This window comes from Lasioglossum baleicum, chromosome 12, assembly GCF_051020765.1.
Source record: "Lasioglossum baleicum chromosome 12, iyLasBale1, whole genome shotgun sequence".
In the NCBI taxonomy this organism is placed as follows: Eukaryota; Metazoa; Arthropoda; class Insecta; order Hymenoptera; family Halictidae; genus Lasioglossum; species Lasioglossum baleicum.
Window position 1 is genome coordinate 12,544,621 of NC_134940.1, and position 19,974 is coordinate 12,564,594.

General features: G+C 44.0%; 1 protein-coding gene across 1 annotated transcript in view; it reads right to left on the reverse strand.

Annotated features, from left to right (window-relative positions):
• Fng (Fringe glycosyltransferase) overlaps positions 1–19,974 on the reverse strand; it is a 101,164-nt gene that overhangs the window by 73,420 nt on the left and 7,770 nt on the right. Inside the window, exons 3-4 of the mRNA XM_076435246.1 lie at positions 19,832–19,880; positions 14,735–14,837 (exon numbers count right to left, since the gene is read on the reverse strand). Coding sequence (XP_076291361.1) covers positions 14,735–14,837; positions 19,832–19,880 — 152 coding nt within the window. The remainder of the gene's footprint in view (positions 1–14,734; positions 14,838–19,831; positions 19,881–19,974) is intronic.

Consider the following 19,974-nt stretch of genomic DNA (forward strand, 5'->3'; position numbering starts at 1 on the left):
TTGGAAATTCTGTGCGTAGAAAAGTCCACGCGTTGAAATCGGGGCGTAGGGAATTCTATGCGTGAAAATTGAGGGTGTTGAAAATTCTGCGCGTAGGGAATGCTGCGCGTAGAAATTCGGAATTTAGAGAATTCGGGGCGTTGGAAATTCTGTGCGTAGAAAAGTCCACGCGTTGAAATCGGGGCGTAGGGAATTCTATGCGTGAAAATTGAGGGTGTTGAAAATTCTGCGCGTAGGGAATGCTGCGTGTAGAAATTCGGAATTTAGAGAATTCGGGGCGTTGGAAATTCTGTGCGTAGAAAAGTCCACGCGTTGAAATCGGGGCGTAGGGAATTCTATGCGTGAAAATTGAGGGTGTTGCAAATTCTGCGCGTAGAAATTCGGGGTTTAGAGAATTCGGGGCGTCGGAAATTCTGCGCGTAGATAATTTGAGACGCAGTTAATCCCCCGTGCAGAAATTCGTTGCGCAGAAGCCTTATTCAGCGCACGATCTCGAATGAGATCAGAAGGCCCACTTGAGGTGCCATTAGTACGACATCGGTCTTTCTGGCTGGTAGCGAAAGAGTGCGCACTTTGGTCGGTCGAATGCCTCTCGAAGATTCCCGGTAATATAAATCCGGCTGAAACTCCTCGGTCCTAAAAGAAGCGAGCCACTTGAGCAAAGAAGGAATCAGCTCGAGGGGAAGCCGTACAAACTTTCCGAAAGAACGTATCCTAACTCGAAAGGGTAGCCGAGACGGAAGCTCGAGACACAGTGCGGCACAGCTTCCGTGCTTTTTCGACGTCCTCGACTCGCGGTAAACAAAAAGCAAACAAGTTTAGAGGAGTAGAGAGACTGAGAGAAAGAGAAGAGAACGAAGGAAATCGGTGGACGGAGACGGAGATTCGGCTCTCGAATCGAAACTAGTTTGTTTTCCAGGTCGAAAAGAAAGGGGCCGACCGGGGAACGTGGACGTCGAACTTCTGGACACTCGATACACACAATAAGGCCGGAGTCGTACCGCAAGATTTTCTTTCCTCGAGACGAGAAGGATATTTTGTTACGCGGATACGATTGCGCCGATCGGGACACGTTTTATATACCCGCTCGTTCGCTCGGCCCGTTTTCTTCTTATTTCCGAGGGACGGCAAGGGAACGCCCTTCGGACGAACGGGGCCAGTCCAAGCTCTCGAAACTTTCGTTTTGTTCATGCGCCCGTGTAGGTACGCGCCAACGATCGTTACAAAAATCCTTCGCACCGCGATCGAGGTTTCATTTAAATGAAAACTCGCAATTATAATCGCGGTGTCTGAAATTACACCAGATTTTAATCACTTGATGACCGTTTCGAGCACGTCCTTAACCACCTTATCTTCTTTTTTATATTTCATCCCGCCTCTCTAGACTGCCTTTAATACGATACTTGTTCGCGCGTTATTTACATGTCGCGCGGTTTCCCGTTTTACGTTTCTCGTGTACTTCTTGATTCGCGAATGGAAATTTCAGTCGACCTGAAGTTCGGGCGATGGAAGATCCGCGGTTGGAAATTCGGGGCATAGAAAATTCTACGCGTAGAAATTCGGGACATAGAAAATTCTAGACGTGGAAATTCGGGACATTGAAAATTCTACTCCTGCAAAAAGGCTCTGAGAATTCTAAACGTGGAAATTCAGAGCATAGAAAATTCTACGCGTGGAAATTCAGGGCATTCAGAATTCTATGCATGGAAATTCAGAGCATAGAAAATTCTACGCGTGGAAATTCAGGACATTGAGAATTCTACGAGTGGAAATTTAGGGCACTGAGAGTTCTGCGAGTGGAAATTTAGGGCACTGAGAGTTCTGCGCGTAGAAATTCGGGGCATGGAAAATTCTATGCGTAAAAATTCGGAGCATAGAAAATTCTACGCGTGGAAATTTGGAGCATAGAAAATTCTACGCGTGGAAATACGGGACAGAAAATTCTGAGCTTTCTGCTTCGCAAAAGTTTGGAGTGAAGATCTCTTGGAAATCGGAGCTCTTTTCCCAGCCTCGAGACTGTCGTCTTGGCGCGACGAGACGCCTCGAGGAGAACGTCTTCTCTGCCGCGAACACTTCGACGCCAATTTCTGTTATCAATGTAATATTCTGCAGCGAGAGGCCCCGGAAATGGCTCGTTGACTCTCGCCGCGCCACTCATTGCTACATCCGGCACGATACTCGCCGGTACACAATATAACTTGATACACTCGAAAGTGGAACAAAAGCGTTCCCTGGAACATTTCGGCTGTGTAACGCTCGCTTACACGTGCACTAAGGGATTCGTCTTCGATTCCTATGGCAATTGATCTCCTGGTATGTTTAATTATTCGTTGGAAGACGATAATACAACACTGTTTGGAAATTCTTGAAATGTCTTTACCCTTTGGCACTTGATTTACTGATTTTTGTCCCAAATGCATAAAATCCGCAGTCTATTCATTACAATCAGTTGTAATTTTCAACATAAAAATTAGAACGATCCACATTGAGGTAAAGGTATTAACCCTTTGCGCCCGGAGAATAATTCCATTCTATATAATTTTTTTCATTTTATGGATATGAAATTGATGGACACCTCATACAACACTTAAATATTTAGTAATTGATTAGATATCAACATATTGAATAATCTAAACAACATTTTGAATAATGGTATAGTCATTTTAGCGATGACGTGGAGTCACCACTCGAGTGTTAAGGGTTAAATAAGGAAGATATTGGATCGCAGATTTGAAGAAGAAACAATGGCGTTCCGACCGGTTCGGTTCAGCTGGCACCGATCACAGGAGTCGAATTCTCGGAGGAAACAGAGGGCGTAACGAGTTAATGTACCTGATTCGAAGAAACGAAATCCAATCTTGCGAATTCATCGGGCAGAACACGTTCCCCGTGGCCCGTCGGGTTTATTCTGAATGGAATCATTCATGCGGGGACACGTAGAACACGAAGACGACTGCTGCTGCTGCCTGGTCCCCCCGAGAGATAAGCCAGTCGGGTAAAAAGTCTTCGAGTATATCCGGCGTCGCGCACCAATCGGAAGATACCACTCGACCTTATCGATGGATTGGAGGAACTTTTTATCCTGTGGCCTGATGCCAGAACGCGTCTTTCTTCCATCCTCCTCTATCCCCGTTCGATGATGGCCAATATCGCGACTCCGGATACTTCTTCGGTACGTTGTTACACTGTGTTTCTACTCGGATGTTCTTGCGAGGTCCGGGATCTGAGATCGAGGTCCCCTGACAAGGTAGACTCTAATACGTTCGGGTTTATTTTATTATTCAACGTTCTCCAAAGAAATTTGCAAGCTTTTAATGGTGGCTTCAAATATTCGTGTTGACAGCATTTAATGATTTTTGTTTTTACTAGAGCGATGTTATTGCTATGGCCTGGACTGAAAATTGAGGTCTCCAGGCAAGGAAGAGTCTAATACCAAAAGCAATGTCGCAAGAATCAGTCACGTTTATTTTATTATTCAACATTACTCAAAGAAATTTGCGGAGTTCCAACGGCGACTTCAAAAATTAGAAATATTATGTTGACAGCATTTCATGATTTCTGTTTTTACTAGAGCGATATTATTGCTATGGCCTGGACTGAAAATTGAGGTCCCCTGACAAGGCAGACTCTAATATGTTCAGGTTTATTTTATTATTCAACGTTTTCCAAAGAAACTTGCAAGCTTCCAATGATGGCTTCAAAAATTTGTGTTGACAGCATTTCATGATTTTTGTTTTTACTAGATTAATATTATTACTAGAACCTGGACTGAAAATTGAGGACTCCTGACAATGTAGACTCTAATACCAAACGCAAATTGGCAAACATCGACCCTACATGCTATTCATTTAATATGGATCATGTGCATTCACAGAGAGATGTACATTCGCATAACAGGTCAGGGTAGCTCTGAAAAATTGATGAGCAACCTATTTCCAAGGAAACGTTCCGGAAATGAATATTGTATAGATTCTTCTTGGCAAATGGTACTGGGAATAGCATCGCTGTACTGACAAAAGTGAACGTCAGTTGTCAGGTTTTTCAAGCTCGTCGTGCAAGAGGAATACATTTTCCGCTGCGTTGATCCAGTCGCTATACATTCCTGCGTTTCCGAGTTGTGTTCCCGGAGCTGAAAAGCGGCGCTCTCGATCGGTTTCGCGGAGCGTGTCGCAAACGATTTTGCGAAACCTCGGTAACCGTAAACAAATGCGCTATCAGCGTCGAATAGCTGCCGGTTTATGGTCTGTGGACGGTTAATGGCCGCGAAGCCGTTCGCGCTGTGCTCTGCCCCGCGAGATAGTTCTACATTCTACGTTTTCGAGAAAAAACAGGTTGTAGTAGAGCACTGGCTATTCCGTGTCATCGTTGTTTATCATTATGTGTACAAGCTGGATCGGCTGCCTGGCGTGCCGGAATTGACTACCCTATTTAGGGGGCCCATCTATTCGGTTGGCAAGAAGGTAATTTCGGTATTTCGAGGTGAAATAGAGTCCAATTTTTTTATTCAAGCAACGAACTTTATTGAATAAGATATTTTCCCTTTCGTACGGTGATCTTCTGCCAAAAAGAATAAATAAGAAAATGTTTTATTGATTAAAGTTCATCGCTTGAATAAAGAAATCCGGTTTCATTTCACCTCAAAATACCGAAATTACTTTCTCGCCAACCTTATTTTGTAAATTTAATTTTTAATTTATTTTCTTCAATTTCTTTGTGTTTGAAATAATATTTAGAAGGAATTAAGAAATTATTTTATTGCTTTTACTACCGCCAGAGTCGCCAGATTAAGATACGCCCCTCCCCCACCCACTCTACCTTCCCCATCCGCCGCGGCCTGGTCACGTGACGCGTTTCGTCTCTGTCGTGCATGTGTCACGAATTATTTTACAATTGTTGGAATTGTATATGCAAAGTAAAAATATTCTTGGTCAGTTGCGATAAATAGAAACATCGTTCTCTTTTTAATTGTGTTAAAACAGTTGAAAATAATGTATGTTTTTCAACGTTCTAAGCTTCCCATCATGCTTATGACAAATGCACGATGATTTACTCAGTGTGAGAAGATATTCCGATAAAACTGTCGAGCGTGTTTGAAAAGCGACACAAGCAGAGAGGTTTTGTAGCAGCGAACGAAGCGTACACGGCCGATAGAACAAGCTCCGTGCACCGCCATTAATTTTGACACGGTTACGCAACGATCGATTCGCCTAATCGCGAGACTCACGGCCCAACGGACCAGCGTCATCTAAATCAATTGGACGCTACAACCAACGGGTCAAATCGATTAAACGATCGATCGTGGAGCAGCGAGCTGCCGCTTGAAACGGTACCGCGTCGTGCCTATCCTTCTAACAAAAATATTATTTCATTCGCTCGTTTAAAAAATATAATAGTTACAATAATATAATAAAAAAATAGTTAAAATATAATAAAATATAAAAGTTTCATCTGAATCGATTAAGACTGCTATGAGCTATATAAACAATTAAAAATGGCAACAATGGTAAGTCCAAAATTCAAGCTATTTTTGCGTCTTTCAATGCCTATATCCACTTTCCTCTTCGCAATTTTGACCAATGTTAATTTTTTTGATAAATTATCTAGTATATTAATCCTTCTAACATCTAAAAAAAAAACTCAAACCGTTCGAACAAATTTTATAAAAGTTATTTGTTGGGTGGAAAATTGTCGAATTAATTCCACCGATTTTATAGAAACGTCCCATTGTGCGTACATCGCGCGTCGGCGATGGTAATGAATGATAACAACGGCCTAATCCCACCCCGAAACGTGCGTGTCCGTCGTCGGGCAGGTGTATCGAGGTGTACAGAACGCTCTCGGTGTCTACGTGATACGAATTCGGTGGTCCCGACGCGACGCTACGGTGTTCCTGGAATCCCGAGTGAATATTATTTTCTCTGGCGACGACGACAACGACCGCGATGACGATGACGATGACGGCCAGGGAAAATAAAGCGCGGAGGTATACGATGATCGTCCCGTTGGCAACGCGCCAGTCGTCGCCTTTTGTTCTCGGCTGCACGCGACCAGCCTCTCGACTCGATACGTGTCGCTGAAATGGTAATGGCCCGCAGGAATGCGCCAGCCGTGCTCGCCGGAACACCGGTGGTCCCTTTCCCATTTCCATTCGTCAATCTTTCGCGATCGGGGACCTCCGCCATGCGAATGCCATCGACAAATGGTCCACCGATCTCCCAGTCTCATCACCGGACTGCGAATTTTTATGCAAAATGGCCCGAGTCGATCGTTAGAAATGGTAATTGGGTGAGAATGTGTTCCTTTTTCAGCAATTTTAATAAACCGATAATACTATAACGTTCTTAGATTTTGTAAATACCTTTCCAATTTTCTTTTTCATTTTTGGAAACATTTGATTTTGTTTTTGCCTTTGCCTTTTTTTCGATTTTTGTGAAGGTCCCTTTGGTGTCCATCTCAAAGTCGAAGTTTCGATCATGTTCCTTTACAAAAACGAATTTTTTCTTGTTCTTGTGAACGTCCGAGAAATTTATTTTCGTAAATAATCGATCTGGTCCGATATGTGTTAACAATTTGCGGCCTACAATTCGTCAGACAGTTCGAAAAATGTTAAAAAAATCCAAATGCAATTTTTTTACTTTCTTCAGAGTATAATAGAACCTCCGGCAAAGACACTTAACATTTTTCCAACTCGCAACCTTTCCCAATTACATCACAAAAATGGCTAATTCCGCGAACCTGGGCCTCCAAAAGAAAGCTTCGTCTCGCAGTCATCGGGGGTGAAAAATTTTCGAGAAAATTTTTGCGGAGTGTCCAGTGGGGCCCGCGCACGGCCGCCAAAACTTCGACGCTGGATGCTCGTCGGGGGACAGGAAAAAAAAATCGGTGAGTATAGAGCGGCGGCCAGCAAAAGGGCGAGCGACGAGGAGCGAGAGGGATGAAGTGCCGAAAAAAGAAAGGAGAAGAAAAAAGCGCGATAGAGAGAGAGAAAGAGAGAGAAAAGAAAAAAGAAGAAAAAGAGGAACGCACATATATAAATCGAGGGGAGATCTCGCGTGAGCTTGATCTTTGTGAACGTGGAAAAAGGAGCAACCAGTGGCGCGGGGACCGGCGGAAGAAAAATAAGCTGGAACAACCGGGAGCACACCGATGAGGCCCCCTCACGGACGAGAGGGCGCATATAGGGGGACGGAGAAGGACGCATTGAAACGCGTCATTCGATCACGAAGCCGGTATCAGGTGCAAACCAGTTTCGGTGCATACGGGAGAGGAGAGTGCACCGGCCCGATCTGCAAATGGCGACACGCACCGTGCTCGTCTCTGCTGAACAAGTGCGCGCCACGAATCGGTTAGACACGCGTGAATCTGCGTAGACGACGACTTTAGGCCCGGTGCACAGCCCAAGGTCCCGGGATCGAGCATTACGATCGATCGGCCCCTTCCGATGTCTTAATCCCACTGAATTCCGCTTCGGAGCACTTTTATGAGAGCAATGCACCGACGCCAATAAAGCGATCTCGTCTGCGCCGATCTTATTAGTATATGCAGTTTTTAAACATACTAACATCGTTTGTTGGTACTGATTTTTTGGGAATTGTTGGGCTGCTTAACCGTGTCATGAATTGTTACGCTATTGTATTTAGTGTTGCCACATTTGCAGTGGCGCGTTATAACTAGTTGGGGCCTTGGGCAAAGTAGAATTTCGGGGCCCCTAATCCCAACTAAATAACTTTCACGTTGGAGAAGATAAAACAATTGTAAAAACATCTACATATTTATTATTGCATAGAAAGTGAAATAAATTCTCCCTCATCCATGAAAACCTTTTACATAAAAATACGAAATATTTGGTAAACAATTATACATATTGATATATAAAGAGCATTATAAATCTAATGCATACATGAGTGCAATATTTATTTAAATATTTACTACTCGGGTTTTTTTTTGCTGAAAAATTATTAATTAGTTCGTTCGAGTTTGAAATTTTTTTATGAGGAAAACGTAGAATTTGAATCTTGGTTTGTGTTTGGGGCCCCGGGCATTTGCCCAAGTTTGGTAAATAGTTAGGCAAGTTATACGGCAGATTTTTATACGAAATAAAAATGGTCTCCATAACTTGAAAGATACAGGAGACTGTATAGACATCTATTTTTTTTTTCTCTTAATTATCCTAACACGTTCGCTACGTGTCTTTCGATGCTCATGTTCATTATTAAATGTTTAATAAAATGCAACGTGCCTTCTTCATAAACTATCACACTGTGTGCTACGACTTTAGACATCAAAATGTATACAACTGACGTGGCTAACTAAATTCCGAGATCGTGGACGTCGCAGATCTGTGGCAGTGGTGGCGAACGTAGAACAACAGCAGTATTTATAAATTGTTTAAACATCTTTACAGTTTTGCAGTTGATCTATTTTTGCGGTGAATGCATAAAACCCACAGTATGTAGTAAAGAAAGTATCTAAAATATAATACATTCCTGAGCGAACCTGGTAAACGAAACTGTGAAGTGTGCACAGGCCCAACCCAGATAACGATGACCAGATAAAGCAGGAAAAATCTGGAAATGGGTGTAAAGAATGATATGAAGAGCGTTACAGGGTCGTAGTGGTTAAACAATTTCCGGGAGGATCGAAAGGCGTTTGCGAGCAGTTTGCGAGAGCAGTTTGCACAGCGATAGGCGAGAGATCTACGGAAGAGGCACGCGATCCAAGCGCGTTATTTGAACAGACCGATAGGGGACTATCGTTGAAGAGACCCTCGGGCCCGACCAGGTCCGACCAGGCCCAGATAAGACAAGCTGAAACGCGAAGCCGGCTCGGTCGGATGACGAGCGAACCCGATTCCTTTCACCGGCTATACGAAACGGGCCAGCCAAGCCGCAAGATACAACTCGCAGAGCTATAAATCATCGGTATCGTCGTTACCGATCGAAAATTCAGACAACAATGGGCCAACGGCAGCCACCAATCGACGATACTCGCGCTCGATCCGCTCGAATTTGCCGATTAGGCTCGGCCACTAATGTTTCCGCCAGCTTCCGACCAATTTTTTGAGCCTCGTACATTCCTCCAGGTGAGAATTCACCTATTTACTATTTTCACAGCTACATTCACCCATTTACTATTATTTCACAGGTCCATTCATCTATTTACTCCGGCATGGAAAATTGAAATTAAAAATTGCGCGTGTTCAGTGTTGTAACTTCACAGAAAAATGTCGCAGAATATTACTTCTGGTCTCATTTCAAAACTTGAACCTTCTGTTTCGAAAAAGGGACAATGGGGGACGAGAATAAGAAAGTTCAAGCTTGAAAATGAGCCCAAAACGATTAATCTATAACATTTTTTCGTGAAGTTACGACACTTTAAACGCGAGCAGTTTTTGAACAGTGATTCTGTAATTTTGCACATGTTTTACGTGAAACATAAATGATTGATTTAATTTGTGCTACCTTGCGGAACATGTCACAGTTACGATCATCGCTTTCCGAAAGTGACGTTTATAGTTCACGGAGGTTCGTTCCAGTTTGACGAGTAGCAGGGTCGTTTTCAATGTGGCCAGTTGGTCAATGCATAGTGTGTTGTAAAAGTTGACGACACAACTGCCGAATCGAAGCGACGTTGGACAAATTGATAGGAGGCAGAGATACGCGTCGTATTATTACGTTTCTGGTCGCGTAGCCGGTCGTCGCGTGTTGGCTCGTCGATTCTGGTCACGCGACCGCGATCGCCACGTGTAAAAACAGCTTTATGTGCGCGGAATGACCGACAAACCGTGGAAGAATGGCCCCGAGCAGGGAATTAAACATCGTTGCGCCACGAGTCTACTGCACCTACTATCTGGCGAGGATATCTGGGGTCACTGGCAATTCGAACGGAAATCGAATAAATCCGCATTCGATAAACGCGGTGATCGATAAACACGGAGATCGATAGACGCACTGGGGGAAAGCGGGTTACCCACTATCCGACGCCTACTCCACATTTCTATCGAATGCATTATCGGATCGAATGCGAACGTCACTGGAATCCATCAAACATTGCTAAAATCCATCAGAGGCAAAGATTACTAAAATCAATGAATGGAAAGAATTCCAAAAAAATCCAAACAATTTTGTTGTACGTTTTATTCGACAAAATTGTAGTTGTGGAATTTTTGTGGAAATTAGTGCCATCCATGGGAATCAAAAGTGCGTGAAACACAATGATTAAAATCCATCGAATGCAAAGAATATCCCATAGAAGATTTCCTAGTAAAATCAAAATATCGAAAAAACTGTGCAGCATGTGGCGTTCAATAAAATCTCTACACAACACCCTGGAATTTTTATGGAGAGAAATAATGTTAAATCCTCTTAACACAAACTACCGAGCATTGAATGCAATTAAAATGTGTGTTTCAGCTGATAAAAATGATAAGGCTCAATTTATTTAGATTTCGTGCAATTTCTATTGCAATACGTGCTTGAATAAAGACATTTATCGGATCATTTTCCATGTAACAGCGTCATAATTTTAATAATTATAAAGTTAAAAAAAATATAACCTCTAACAAATGCTCTTCCAAAAGTCCCATTTCGAACGTTTATCAATAAAAGAAGCATCAAGAAAATTGAATATGCTTTTCAATCTACTAAAATTATGCAGGAAACTTTTGTTTTGCGTAAAGATCCAGCGATCAACGTTGAATAGCGCACGAATTTTTCCCCGGACATGTGGGAGATCCTTCCACATGAAAGATCCTTGAGGATACTGGCCGCAACCTGTCCAAAAATCGGTGTCCGTCCATCGAAATCATGCTCCTCTCGAGAGTACAAGTTGCTCGACATCGAGCGAGGGGTTAAAGACAAGGAAAAAAGGAACGGGTTTAAAAAGACGCGCGTGATCCTTGCGGAGGAAGAGGGGGTGTCGGAGGGCGAGGGGAAGGATCGGCGAACAAGAGGAAGAGGATCCTGAAGAAGCGAAGCCCGCATGCGACATCCGAGACACTCCCTTTCGCCCTGCCGTCTTCTATTCCGGCTGCGTCCTCAGAAAAGGCCAGAGAAAGGAGATTGAATCGTCTCCTCTCGGGCCAGCTGGCCCTCTTTCCCCTCTCTCTCTCTCTCTCCATCTCTCTTTCTCTCCCTCTTTCTATCGTTAATCCTTGGCCGTGCCCTGATCCTCACGACGCACCACCGAGAGCTATGCTTCGTTCCTCGCCCTTCGTCCTTCGTTCTCCTCGCCGCTTCTCTCGTATTATAGACTTTTCTGAAACCGGACAAAAGGATTCCCCTCGTGCACGTGCAACCGCCAATCGCTCCAGAGACTCGTGGAGACGTCGAACACGTGTTCCTCGGACGAGTTAGGCCCTTTGGATATCCTGAACAATTAACCCCTTGCCTCATCTCCTCGTCGGTAACGAACATTTCTGTTTTTGCGCTTTCGTACATCGATCACGGTGGTATGGAATTTTATTTCGCTGTTTTAATGAAATGAGTATTCGGACAGTTAGATACAACTGTTAATTGTTGTTAACGATACCGAGAAGCTGGACGAATAAAATTTATTCTCGAGAAAATGTCATTGGTTCGAAATATAATATTATATTTGGTTTTATTCGTCCCCAGTAAATGAAAGTTAGCACAAGAATGAAAATTCTGTACAAACTTCGAGTCGACGCTTTCTCGAAAGATTCTCTGCAATGGAAGAGAAGTTTGTTTTGCACCCGGTGCATCCACGAGGACGAGACAAAATTGGAGAAGATGATCGAGGCAGACTGCACAAAGGGAGAAGCGACTTTTCAAGAATTTTCCGGCGCTCAAGAAGCGAGACAACAAATAAGAAAAGACGGTTGCCGGGTGCGACGACAACGAGGGGAAACGTCGATAATCGGTTCACGTCGACGACGACGACGACGTCGGCCATTAGGGGTGTTTTTCTAGGCGCCACTCGAGCAGAGATAATATTTTCAAGCCGTGATCGGAGCAACGGGCCTATCCAAACACGAAATTCTCGGCGGGGACGCGTTAATGACGTCTGATTTGCAAACAAGTAACCGCTTTGGAGGGCCTACCGATTTTCTCGAGGACTCGGAAGCCGAGTGGGCCACTGGAACGAATTTAGGGGACTTGTAGCTGAACTTGAACATGTAGATTGCACGAGGAAATTGTAAACAGTTCTCGGCCGGTGAAGAAGGCCTTCTTAGATGAAATATAAGTTTTAATATACCCTTGACACATTCACGATCCTGTGTGAGTGACGCACTTCTTCGACTATTTTTAAACATTAATTTCCTTCATAATAATATTTATACGATCTAAAATTGCTCAAGAAGTAATCTCTGCAACAAATGGACCGCGGATTTTATGCATTTATTAAAACTTTGAAAACTGTAGAAGACGTAGAAAAATGTGTTAATACTCTTACGTTATTGATCGCCTTGTTAAAATTATTAAAAGAGAAAATACATCAAAATCTAAGACAATGAATTCCCATAAAAGTGTACAATCCGAAACATCTGAAAACAGAATATTACTTCGAACGACAAATTCGAAAGAAAAATGAAGACACATTAGGATTAAACATAAATAAAACAGCTAGTTTGGAACACAATTCCCGACAATTATATTTACAGTGTCCCACGAATAGACTCTCTCGTCTACAACCCAGCCAACCACTCAAAACTGTTTATGCTGCCGACTATAAATCCCAGCAAGAGCCTAGCCACTTCCCCGCAGATTTTCGAAAACTGAAAGAGAGCGATTCACTGCTATTAAAAACCTTCGTAGAAAATCCAGAGACAGTCTGGAGCCCACGTGCAGCTAAGGGGTCCAGAAAAACCGTGGAAAAAATGAATTCCACGGGCGGCGTGTCTTGGCGCATTAGCCTGGACATGAAGCGGGGGCCGCTTTGAAAAGCAAACAATTAACGAAGATATGAATCTTCCTGTCGGCTCCGATACAGAGAGAGAGAGAGAGAGAGAGAGCAGTATAATAACTCGCGGTCGATAATGGGGCCCGGTTCCCCTTCCTCGTGTTATAATCCGTCAGGGCCCTCGGTTCATTCGTCTGGAAGCGTCATCGTCATCCTGTCTTTCGCATTCTCGGCTCCAGCGATCTCTAACGGGCGCGTATCGATTCGCGCGAGATCGATGGCCCATCCGATTCGATGTCGAGAGCATTATCGACGCGCGCATCCAGCACCGGTGTCGACTGCGGAAGAGATGCCGTCTGATCAACTTGCTCCGGGCAGCAAGGGTTAATTCTAGAAGTCCCCAGTCCAACTTTTTCAAAAGTGATCCAAACGACTTCGTCAGTTTCAAGAATTTAAGCAAAATGAAAACAGTAATCAACTGTAAACATTGATTTTACAGGTTTTTACCTGAACTCGAATTAAAAGTTGAAGAAATACCTTTTGTAAGCCAGTTGTGTAGATCCTGAAAACTTCTTTAAAATCGGCTAACGTTACCGCAAGTTAAGAACGTGTTTCTTCAATTTTCATTAAAATCACAGGTGAAAAAAATTATAGAAAATTAGCTTGGATGTTTTTACAAAGAGAAAATACTGCGGGTGTAAATAAACTCCAGTAATTTTGAATTTGAAGTCAGCTAGAGTTGCCAGATCAGAGGAATCCACTCGAATTGCGGGGAAAAAGAAGCGTGGGGGGACAAGTCTTAATTTGGCGACTCTGGTCTACCGCAATCTTTATAAATTCAACAAATCCGCGGCCATAAAAATTCCCATTCCACTCACGGCTAAACAGGTGGCTGCAGAGCGTCGTGATTTATCGCTAATTGCACCGGAGCGTAAGTATAGGTTCGAGATCGTCGGAGGAGTTCGAGAACAACAGCGTTTTCGGTAGTCGGTGCCCCGAACCGGTCGTCAATTAAGGATCGGCCGGTTAATTAGTCCTGACACTTCGATCGGATATCGTCGAGGGAAGCAACAGGTTGAACCGTCGTCTCGACATCGTCGTTCCATCGGCCACTCCTTCCCGAGGAAAATTTATATTTCCGCTGGTAGGATCGTGCACCCGTACGGTTTCTATTCTACCGGAGAGGCAGAGCCACGCGCGAGATAAATACATTCGGCTAGGAACGATCGAAAGATCGTGACGAGCGTCCCGTTTCCTTTGGGTGTTGCGAAAAATCCATGATTTATGCGCCGGGTGCTAAACACCCGAGCGCTCCCGGCTTCTTGAATGGCTCGCGGAATAATTTATCGAGGTCATTCCACCGTGAATCGATTCAGAGGAGGCCCTCCTCCTCCTCCTCGCCGGAAGTCGTTGCTCCCTTTTTCGAACCTGTATAGCCGCGTTATCAATGGGCCGTGGTTCTTCAACCGGTCGTAGCATAATCCCGATTTTAATCAGACCGCTTTTTTCGCCGACGAACACGCTAATCGAAATGTCGCTTTCGTATTCGGTAAAAATCGTTTAAAGAACATCAAATTATTTGCAGCACTGTAACAGTTCCCCGAACCAACAGCACGATCAATTTTAAATTTTCCAAAAATTCCAAATAATCATATCGTAAATCTTAGCCCTCGCAGGCAGCAAACCTGCTTTCGTGCTCGATGAGAATTGTCTAAAAAAAATTGTTTAATTATACACATCTCATCTCAAAAAATCATGAGTGCCTAAATTGCCAACTGGTCCGATCGCGGGTGCAGCGTGACCATAAACGCGGTCAGGTTAATTACACCGCAGTGAACGAGCGCAACGCGGAGAACGATGATTGTCTACTCACTTCCGGCCGCTGTCGAGGAACCTGTCGAACTCGACGGACATTTTGCAGCATAGGGCGCGCCTGTTGTGGGAGGAGGAGCACTTGGTGTTGATCATGTGGCCGTCTGAAAGCAGAGAAGAGAAGGGACGATCGTCAGCGGAGGTGGGATTGCCGTGCAATTAATTAAGAGGTTAATAATCATCCTGCCCCGGATCGCCGCAACAGGGTACCTTAATTAATTCGGCTCGATGGCCTCTCGCTCCTGAAGGAGCCCCGCCAATGCGATGTTTCGAACGGGCTCGTGTATGTATTTACACACCGGACCCCATGGACGATCATCGTGATAACGTGTGTACACACGCGTGTACCTGTGCCGAAGCACTCCCACGATACGCTTGTTCCCCGGGCCGCCACGCGCTTCAATTACGACCGCGAACAATGCCCGACAATTAATCGGCCTGGCCGCAATTAAAAACCTTGCTGCGGCGAGCGGACTCCTTTCACTTGAGCTCCTCCTGCGACGAGATCTTCGTGCATTCAACTTTACACAATCTTTTTGCTGATTCTGGTTGCACAAACTAGACTTAACATCTGTCGATTGGACTCGACTAGGTAAAACTAAACCATTTTTAGTTAGACTCGAGTTTGTAGTAGAGCAGCCTAGGATTGAATCAGTCGGACGGAGTTCAAGTAGGTGACAAACCTACATGTAACTAGGTTCAAGTAAGACAAACCTAAGTGTAACTAGATCCATCTACAGCAATTCTAAGCGATACTAAATTCAAGTGAAACCGATCTACGCGTAACTAGATTCTAACTACAGCCAACCTGCATGTAACTAGATACAACTACAACCAATCTGCATGTAACTAGATACAACTACAACCAATCTAGGTGTAACTAGATTCAACTAAGACAAACCTAGGTGTAACTAGATTCAACTACAACCAATCGGCATGTAACCAGATGTCACTATAACCAACCTAGGCGTCACTAGAGCCAACTAGATCCAACTAAAACGATGTTAGCAACGACACGGTTTGGAAATGTTAACAAGAAGAGTTTATTGCTGTCGCTAACGACTATCCCCACCGGCGACGATTCGGTATTTCCCTGGTACATAATACGGCGCACCAGTTAGCCCCGTAGCAGAAGCGTGGGTGGACTCGAGCCAACAGGGAGGATAATGGCACGGAAGGACGAAGGAGGAGGGATGAGCACGCGAGCCCTCGGGCACCGTCCGACATTTGACCTCACCACGCGCTCTGCACCGGTTTTGCACCTCCACCTCGATCGCTTCTACCTGCCTCGCATATCATCCACCCTTCCTTCGTCCACCTAGATACCAATGGCTTGCAGAACGGTCGAATCACGCCGGCACCTTGGTTCAGAGTTGAACATAATCGAACACAGCTGTCGTCGAATACATGTAGTTGAAGATAATTGATCTAGGTGTATACTATCAACTCTGGATAGAACTACTCGCACCTGCAGAGGTCTTATCCAGGCCTAATAGAATCTAGTTCAACCCAGTTGCGCCCAGCTATACCCCAGTTTGACATGTCGCGTCTAGATGTCTGTGTCTCCACTTAAACTCCTAATATCTCCGAAGAATATAGAAGTACCGAGGAAGATTGGACGCGTTCCTGTTCGAATGCGAAAACCGCGGGCGTTTCGTCGTTCCTCGGTCGGGGCAGTCGTTCTCCGTGCTCGTTCTCCTCCTCTCGCTCGTCGTCGTCATTTGCATCCGTGCCGGAGGGTGCTGTTAGTATGCGCGCGATGCCAGGAGCACGCTCGACGATAATATTGCCGAGGAGAATCCTCCGTTGCCATTTTTATTGCCGTGGATATTCCGACGGCGTGCTACCAGCCGCGCTCGCATGACTCCGCAGGGCCACGAATTTCAGAAACCCGCGCCATTCCCGAGAATACCAATCACCGGGCCCCGTAATAATCAACCCCTCCGGACCGTTTCGCCGACGATCCAAAGAAAAAACCCGGTGGCGAATCTCGCGACCGAAACGCCCTCCGAGAACGCCGCGCGGTGGTCAATTTTTATAAAATGGGCGGAATTAAGCGAAAAATTTTCTTGTCACGAAATTGCTTGGAAAATAGTTGGAAAAGAGATATTATGTACATAAGATTGTTCCGACGTAAAAACTTCTATGGCGATTGCACGCCTGTCTGTTTCTCGCTCGACCAGACTCATTGACTGTCCAGCAATTGTGAACGCGCTGCGCCTAAAGAAATTTTCACTTCGACTAGGTCTCTTCGATTTAGCTAGTACTTGATCGAGACAGACTGACAAGGACACAGACTCGTATCTGATCGCATTGTTATAAATAATAGTCAAATTCGAGTCGATCGAAGCAGTCTTGTCATGTCGCGAATATTTTCTTGCCAATTAATTGATGATCAATAAATGATTTTTCTATAAAGGCACTTAATGTTCTTGGATTGAAGAAATTAAAGACATATATTTGTATATATTTTCTGCTTCTTACAATGAACCCAGACAATTTTTATTTCGCATAAAGAACCGCAGCCTAGTAATTAATAATGCATGAATTTTGTGTTCAGCTTTTTGCGAGTCTGGCCCATCGTGTCTCGCAGTACTGTAACCAGCGGATTCCATCGACTCGGATTGCGATAGTGACTCCGACAGCGTCGAATTTCGCTCGCGAAGCATTCAATCGATCCTCCAGCGAGAGACCGACCACTACGATCGAATATTTACGCCTAATTATTCGAGACAGTCGCGGGGAAATTAACGATCGAATGGAACTGTGTGCACCAATAATCGAACGCTTCGTTATCACTTCTATGCATAAAATAGGCAAAACTTGTGTTAAAAGAGAAAATATCGTTCATTCATAACAAGAGTGACACAACTCGAAATACATATAGAAAAAGTATAATAATAAATATATAAATTTGTGTTCTACTTTATAATTAATGTACATGACAATTAACCCAGTATGTAAATAACAACAAATTATTTTACATTTCCAAGTTGATGATATGAAGTAAAAAAAATTGGCTATTTTTTTTAGGTAATTTTCAAATGACTCCTGTAAAATTTCCTTTCTTTTTTAGTTGCGTCACTTTTCTTATGAATGAACGATATATGTAATTATAACTCCAGTCTCCCACAATAGAACATTTTTATTTTGCATAAGAACCGCAGTTTACTAATAAATGAGCTTGGTCCACGAGTGTCCGATTCGAGCAATCACGCGGCAACCGATCAGTCGCTGGCAAAGAGCAACCATGAAAACTGACCCGTGCAAGCTGACTCTTACTTTTCGACGAAAGTATGCCGAACGATGATCGCGGCGTGTATCAAAATTGCGCAAGAGAAGCGTGTTTCGGTGACCGCGCATGGTCGGACACGGCTAAAACTTTTGAGATGATTGACGAGTCGCTGGCTCCTACACGCACGCGCTCGTTTCGCCAGCAATTATCGCATAAACGAGGGCAACCATTAAGTCCCGGCCGCGTAATTATCCGTGCCTCGTATTACAACAGAAATAAACGCGCCTCTCGCTGCAACGTTTCTTTTTTAATAGAGCCATTTAACCGGGGAGAACGTTTACCTGGAAGCAACGGAAAGCCACGGCCTTCGGACCGGCTTCGAGGTTCGACCGATACACCTCGTGCCAAGAACAAACGATAATCGATCTACTTCGACGTTCTGCGCTAACCTGTTAACCGGCCAGAACGAGTTAACTCGTCGTTCGCATCCCGCTACCACCGTTTCTCCCTCTTTCCTCGGTTTAGTGCCATTCGTTCGGCAATTCCGACAATCAATCATTTCAAAAGACATTTGTTTAATCCTTCTAACAACTAAAAAACCTCGAGTCGTTTGTTACAATTTTAAAAAAGTTTTTAAAGGGTGTCCACTTAATTTTGCCCACGACTGTTACATTTAATAAAATGTTACAACTATAAATTCGTTAAATTGCTACAGATCATACTCGAACCACAACTGTCGTTTGAAATTGTTAAACGGATGAGGCACTATGCTTCATGGAACAGCTTGAAAGGCTCGTGCGAGGATTAATACGTCGGCGATTCGTCTTCGAGGTACGACTTCGGGTCACGATCGGGAAATCTAAAGGTGAAACGGATTAACGAGTCCCTTTCAGTCGTTTTCCAAGTATAACTGTCCAAGAAACAGTTCAGAGCGAAGATCATAACGAACGACGACAATTTTCGGCTCCGGTCTTAATTACTTCCTTAATTAACGAGCTTCCCCTCCGGGAGCCGCCGAGGTAACGATCGTGGGTCTCGGCCCGGCCCGAGTTTCTCACTATTAGAAAAATTACGCGCGCCTTCTGATCCGTGATCTCGCGTGAATTACAGAACGCCCTCCTCGGCAACGATTTAATTAATCCTCGACCGGCGAGGTATGCTCTTTTGTATTGCTTCACAATGATATGATATGCTTCATATATTTATAAAATTATTTTTATGTCCTTTTGTACCATTTATTTTATTATTCTACCATATATATTATATTCTCTAATACGGACACGTAGAAAATGAATAACAGGTGACGCGAAATTATCCCATGGATGACGTGATCAGCATACCTCGTATGCCAACAAAAAATAGAAGGTCTTGCTAAGTACGCAGAAATCTCTTGCAATCGATCAGGGAATTTTTCTTCTCCACTAAACAGCTATAGATTTTTCTCTAAAATATTTTCCTCCACGAGAGTGCTACTAATTCTCCGTCTATAATTCTTTCCTCCACGAAAGAGCTACTCATTCTCCTTCTACAATCCTTTTCTCCGCGAGAGAGCTACTCATTGGCCACATGTAATTCTTTCATCCACGAGAGACCGACTCAATCTCCTTCTACAATCCTTTTCTCCGCGAGAGAGCTACTCATTGGCCACATGTACATAATTCTTTCATCCACGAGAAAGCTACTTATTCTCCCTATAGAATTCTTTCCTCCGTGAAGAAGCTAGTCGTTCTCGTCTATTTTTTTCTTCTCCCTTCCCAACAAAATATCTTCTTTAAAAAAGTTTTTTGCAATCGGTCAGGGAACTTTTCTTTTGTACAAATAGCTACGGTTTAACGATTAGTGTTTATGTATATGTATACTCACTGGTTTGGTTCTGGAAGTAGGGGTCGTCCCGATCGGTGAAGAACCACGTCTGCAACAGAGAAAGGAAACGCACAATGAGAACCAGAGTCGCCAGGCTGTCGGCGATTTCGAGTTGATCGAGCGAGAAAGTCTAACGATCGGCG